We start from the raw sequence: 5,597 nt of genomic DNA, 5'->3' as shown, positions 1-5,597 counted from the left end.
TTATTTGATTTTATGGATTTTTCTTCTTCTCCATATAGAGCCTTTAATTCTTTCTTCCTATCCAATTTTTGTTGCCTCTTATTTTCAGCCTCCATCTTAAAAAAAAAAAAAATATATATATATATATATATATATATAAATATATATATATTTTTTTTTATTATTATTATATGAATTATTATACACTTTCATTGTGCTTGTCATATTGTTGCTCTAAAACGTTTTATAAAATATCTATTATACTATTTTATATATATTTATTACCTTTCTTTGCATCTTTGCCTGAACCTTTTTATCATCATCTCTCCAGTATTCTTCTAATTTTTTTTCTTCTAATTCTTTTTGCTTTTTGTCTTTATCTAATTTTTTCCTCATACGAGCTTCTATAGCTCTCGTATTACCTGCACCCCATTGAGGCATCGTTTATTACAATATTTTATGAAATTAAAAAATAAGAAATATTATAAATATATATATATATATATATTTATACTTAATATATATATATATATATATATATATATATATTTATACTTATATTCTATTTCTAATTGTTACAATTCCTTTATATACATATATATTAATAAATATTTCTATTTTAATTATCTTTAATCAATTATATTTTATTAGATATTATAATTTTTTATCTTCATATATCTTATTTCAAATTTGTTAATATATATTTAATTATGTTATTAAAATGATTATATATATATATATATAATATATCTTTTATTTTACTGTTGTTTATATTATTATGACACTTTATGAAATAATCGTTATGGACATATCTTTATGACATATAATATTCATACAATAAATATCCATTCAATATCATTATCAATGTAATTTTTTTTTTTTTTTTTTTTTTTTTTTTTTTTTTACATTCATTAAAATTATTCATATATAAATTCTACATGTGACATCTTCTTTTTCTTTATATAAATAATTCAACTTTTAAGATGTTATTAAAAAAAAGTCATTTTTTCTTTATTAATAAACTGATGACAATATTTTTAAATATATATTATTATATATATGTACATATATATTTTACATGTGATAATTTTTTATATTATTATATAAATATAATATATATATATAATATATACATTATAATATGCATATATATATATATTTTTAATTTTAATGTATTTCAAAAACGGTTCGTCCCCAACTCAGGATTATTATTTTTTTTTTTTATAACAAATATAAAAAAGAAAAAAAATTAAAAAAAAAATATATACATAAAATAATATTTATGTAATAAGAAAGGAATAGTTTATAAACCTTTGTAATATATATATATAATATATATATATTTAAAAATTAAAAATTTTTTTAAGTTCATATTAAAAAAAAAAATACTAGAGATTACATTATTATATAAAAAAAATATACATATTATAAAATATCATAAATTGATATATATGTTAATAAATAATTATGGGTACACGTAATAACAAAAATAACAAAATTTATATATATTATTTGATAATTATGATATATTAATATATATTGTAACAAAAAAAATAATAAATATTTTATTTTTTATCATATAAAAAATTATGCACTTTTAAAATAAAGTCCTACATATATATATATATATTTTTTTTTCCTTTCATATGACTATTATTTGAATATCCTTTGAAGCAAATACATTAACATTATTTTTTACTTTTGTTTTTCTTTTTATTAAAATATTAGGTAGTGTTATATGTCCATATGTAAGTGGTATGAAAGACCAATCAATATGTAAGGTCTGATATGGTAACAAAATATTTTTCATACTTCGAATTCCTGATATGATATATTTTTTTTGTGAAACATTATTTAATATATTATTCATTTGTAAATCATTTCTTGTGACATCAACATTTTCATCATCCAAAAGATATTCATCTTGGTTTATTAAATTTTCCATGTTGTATGAAGAATAAGATGATGAAGTATAATCATATGATGACGATTCATAATCAGGAATATTAAAAAGAGTATTATTTATGTTGGCATTATATATATTATCATGATTTATATTATCATGATTTATATTATCATAATTTATATTATCATAATTTATATTATCATAATTTATATTATCATAATTTGTATTATCATTATTTATATTATCATTATTTTTATTTATTTCATTAAATTCATATATTTTTTTTTCATCATATTTATTAATAATCATTTGACTTTTTCTTTTTACCTCATTTTGGCTAGCTAATTTTTTTTTTTTTTTTTTTTTTACTTTTTCTTTTGGTAAGTCATATAAAAATATAATAATCTCCTCAGTTATATTTGTCTGATTTGTTATAACAGCTTGGATAGTAAATAATTCATTATATTTTACAATTTTTGAATATATTAAATCTATTTTTATTTTACTTTTCTTATGTTCGTTTTGTATATTCATTTTATTATTTATATTTTCTATATAATCTTCATATGGTAACTTAATGAAATTTGTAAAAATTAATTTCTTAAATATTATATTAAAAGGAAAAAAAAAACTTCCATAATTTAATTGATATTTAATATTCAAATATTTTTTATTAGTTCTAAGAAAATCACAATAAGTATTTTTATATTCCATTTTTATAATATTATCTCTTGTTATATTTTCAATATCAACAAGGTGAATTCTATTTATATTATTATTATGTATATATATATAATATGATATGAAAAAAAACAAATCTTTATCTAATAAATCATTATATATATTCTCTTTAATAGTATCATTATTATGTGTTATAATTTCTTCTTGTATATTATTTTCTCTATCATTATGAATCATATAATTCTCCTCTTCATCATCCTTTCTCAAATTCATTCTTGTCACCATTGTTATTAGAGAAGGCTCCACAAAATAATTAAGATTATATTTCAGCTCATCCTTAAAATAAATATTTTTGAAAAGAAATTCAAAACTTATTTTAACATTTTTTAATTCTCTCGGTCTTATAATGAAAGGTATACATAATAATTTTTCTTTCTCATCTTTATAAAATGAAAATAAGGTATTACTTATATAACCATTAGGATGATTTATATTATCATTATAACCAATTTTGTTTTCATACTTTTCATCTTTTGTATTTCTTTTTTTCATCATTTTTTTATTTTTCCTTTGTTCATATAACATATAACAGTTATTATTAAAATTACTACGACCGTATATTTTTTTCACACATGAGTTTTTTATATTATTCTTCATTTTTTTATCTCCTTTAATTTCAAAAAAAAATATATTCTCATCAAACAAAGTTTCCTTCTCATCATCCATATTGTTGTTTACATTTTTATGTATCAGTTTGTAAAAGTTCTCACTAATTTGTAATTCCTCTTTTGTATTAAAATAATTGTTATTACTGTTATTGTTGATAATATTGATATTATTCATATTATTCATATTATTGATATTATTCATATTATTCATATTATTCATATTATTCTTATTATTCATATTATTCATATTATTCTTATTATTCATATTATTCATATTATTCATATTATTATCATCACTATAAGAATTATATTCTTCCTTATCACTACTTAGACTACTATCACAATCTGATATCTCCTCCGTTTGATTATCATCATCCATGTAAATATAATTTTTTTTTATTTTTTCCATATTATATTTTTCTTTTTTTTCATTATTTAAAACAGTTTCATTATCATTATTATACCATTTATATATATCTTTCTTTCCTCTTAATGTTATATTTTGTCTGTTTTTAATTTTATGTATACTTATCACGTTTTCCTCATTGCTCAATAAATAAAAGTCAACATGATCAATATCATCTATGATATAAGAAAAATTTAACTCAAAATTTTTAATATAAGTTGAATACTTAATAAATATATATGATATATTATATTCATTCAAATATAATTTATCATTTCTTGAATATATATAATAATTAATATACTTCAATAATGACATTTTATATAAATATTTATCCTTATTATAAATTATTTTATTCTCATATTTATTCATATATATTCCATCCTTTAACTTATAATAATCAAATTTATTTTTTGTTAAGCAATTCATATTTTTTATTGGGAAGATTTTTTTTTCTTCATCCAAGCTATTTATATCATTTTTATTAAGTGTGTTATGTATAGGAACAAAAGAACATTTATGATCAGACTGTTTTATTTCTTTCTCATAATTTATCATATTATTATTACTCTCATGAGTGTTTTCCTTGCATGAGACATCATACATACTATTAACATCAACATTGTGAACACACAAACTGTCGTCATATTCATTTTTAGTAACCACATTTTTATTCTGAGCATTATATAATTCCATGTATTTCCTCTTACAATGATAAACAGATATTTTATCAATACGAATTCTTATAATTTGATTAAATATAAAAAGATATAAGTCGAAATAATCAATATTCATTTCATTTTTCCATTCTGAAATAATAAAACTTACAACACTTTTTTTTTTTTTTTTTCTATTCATAAATTTACATACATAAGAATCATTATTTTGAATATTATCATTTATATTTTTATTCTTAACATTTTGTATATCCAAATTAAGTTTATTAATCATATCCTCTTCATTTGTATTAATACAAAAAAAAAACATCATATCTTCAAATGCATCATCAATTTGGTAGGTAAAATATTTTTTATCATCATTTATTGAAATAACAAAAAAAGGCAAATATATAAAATTATTATGACCATGTTCATTTAAAAATATATCCTTTATTTCAAAAAAGGCATACAAATTATTACTATTAATATTATTATTATTATTATTATCAAAAAATATATAAAACATATCTACATTTATATTACAAAGTGATAAATTAATATCATTATTCATATATAAATTATAATTCACCATATCAAAATAATTACTCAAAAATTTTATAAAATCTTCTCTCTCATTATTTTTCTTATTCTTAATTAATATATTCAAGTAAACAAAACATATCTCAACAAATAATCTTTCATATTCTTTCTTATCCACATTAAAAAATTCCAACTCCTTCTGACCATCCTCCACATCTACTTTTATATTCTCATGATATAGCACAAAAGCTAATGAATTTAAAAGTAAGTATAACAGTGGTTCATAAGCGACACTATTCCTAAAGGTAAAAGTATAAATAAATATATATATATATATATATATATATATATATATTTATATATATATATATATTTATATATATAATATATATTTATGTATATAATATTATATGCATATTTTTGTATAAGCTATAGAACACCATATAATTTTTTTTTTTTTTTTTTTTTAAAATAAAACATATCTCAACAAATAATCTTTCATATTCTTTCTTATCCACATTAAAAAATTCCAACTCCTTCTGATCATCCTCCATATCTACTTTTATATTCTCATGATATAGAACAAAAGCTAATGAATTTAAAAGTAAGTATACCAGTGGTTCATAAGCGACACTATTCCTAAAGGTAAAAGTATAAATAAATAAATATATATATATATATATATAATATATATATTTATATATATAATATATATTTATATATATAATATATATTTATTTATATATATATATATATTT

At 17.4% G+C, this 5,597-nt stretch overlaps 2 protein-coding genes across 2 annotated transcripts in view; both read right to left on the bottom strand.

Moving 5' to 3' along the window:
- The window catches only part of PGSY75_0829100 (conserved protein, unknown function), a gene marked incomplete at both ends in the record, with an annotated part of 1,384 nt that extends 964 nt beyond the window's left edge, over window positions 1-420 (bottom strand). Inside the window, 2 exons of the mRNA XM_018785409.1 lie at window positions 1-95; window positions 265-420. Coding sequence (XP_018642376.1) covers window positions 1-95; window positions 265-420 — 251 coding nt within the window. The remainder of the gene's footprint in view (window positions 96-264) is intronic.
- Window positions 421-1,621: 1,201 nt separating this feature from the next.
- Window positions 1,622-5,597, bottom strand: part of PGSY75_0829000 (putative membrane protein) — a gene marked incomplete at both ends in the record, with an annotated part of 6,270 nt that continues 2,294 nt past the window's right edge. The window contains one exon of the mRNA XM_018785408.1: window positions 1,622-5,138. Coding sequence (XP_018642375.1) covers window positions 1,622-5,138 — 3,517 coding nt within the window. The remainder of the gene's footprint in view (window positions 5,139-5,597) is intronic.

This window comes from Plasmodium gaboni, chromosome 8 (assembly GCF_001602025.1).
Source record: "Plasmodium gaboni strain SY75 chromosome 8, whole genome shotgun sequence".
Classification (NCBI taxonomy): Eukaryota; Apicomplexa; class Aconoidasida; order Haemosporida; family Plasmodiidae; genus Plasmodium; species Plasmodium gaboni.
The sequence above is the reverse complement of the archived record's forward strand: the minus strand, read 5'-3'. Positions and strand labels throughout refer to the sequence as shown.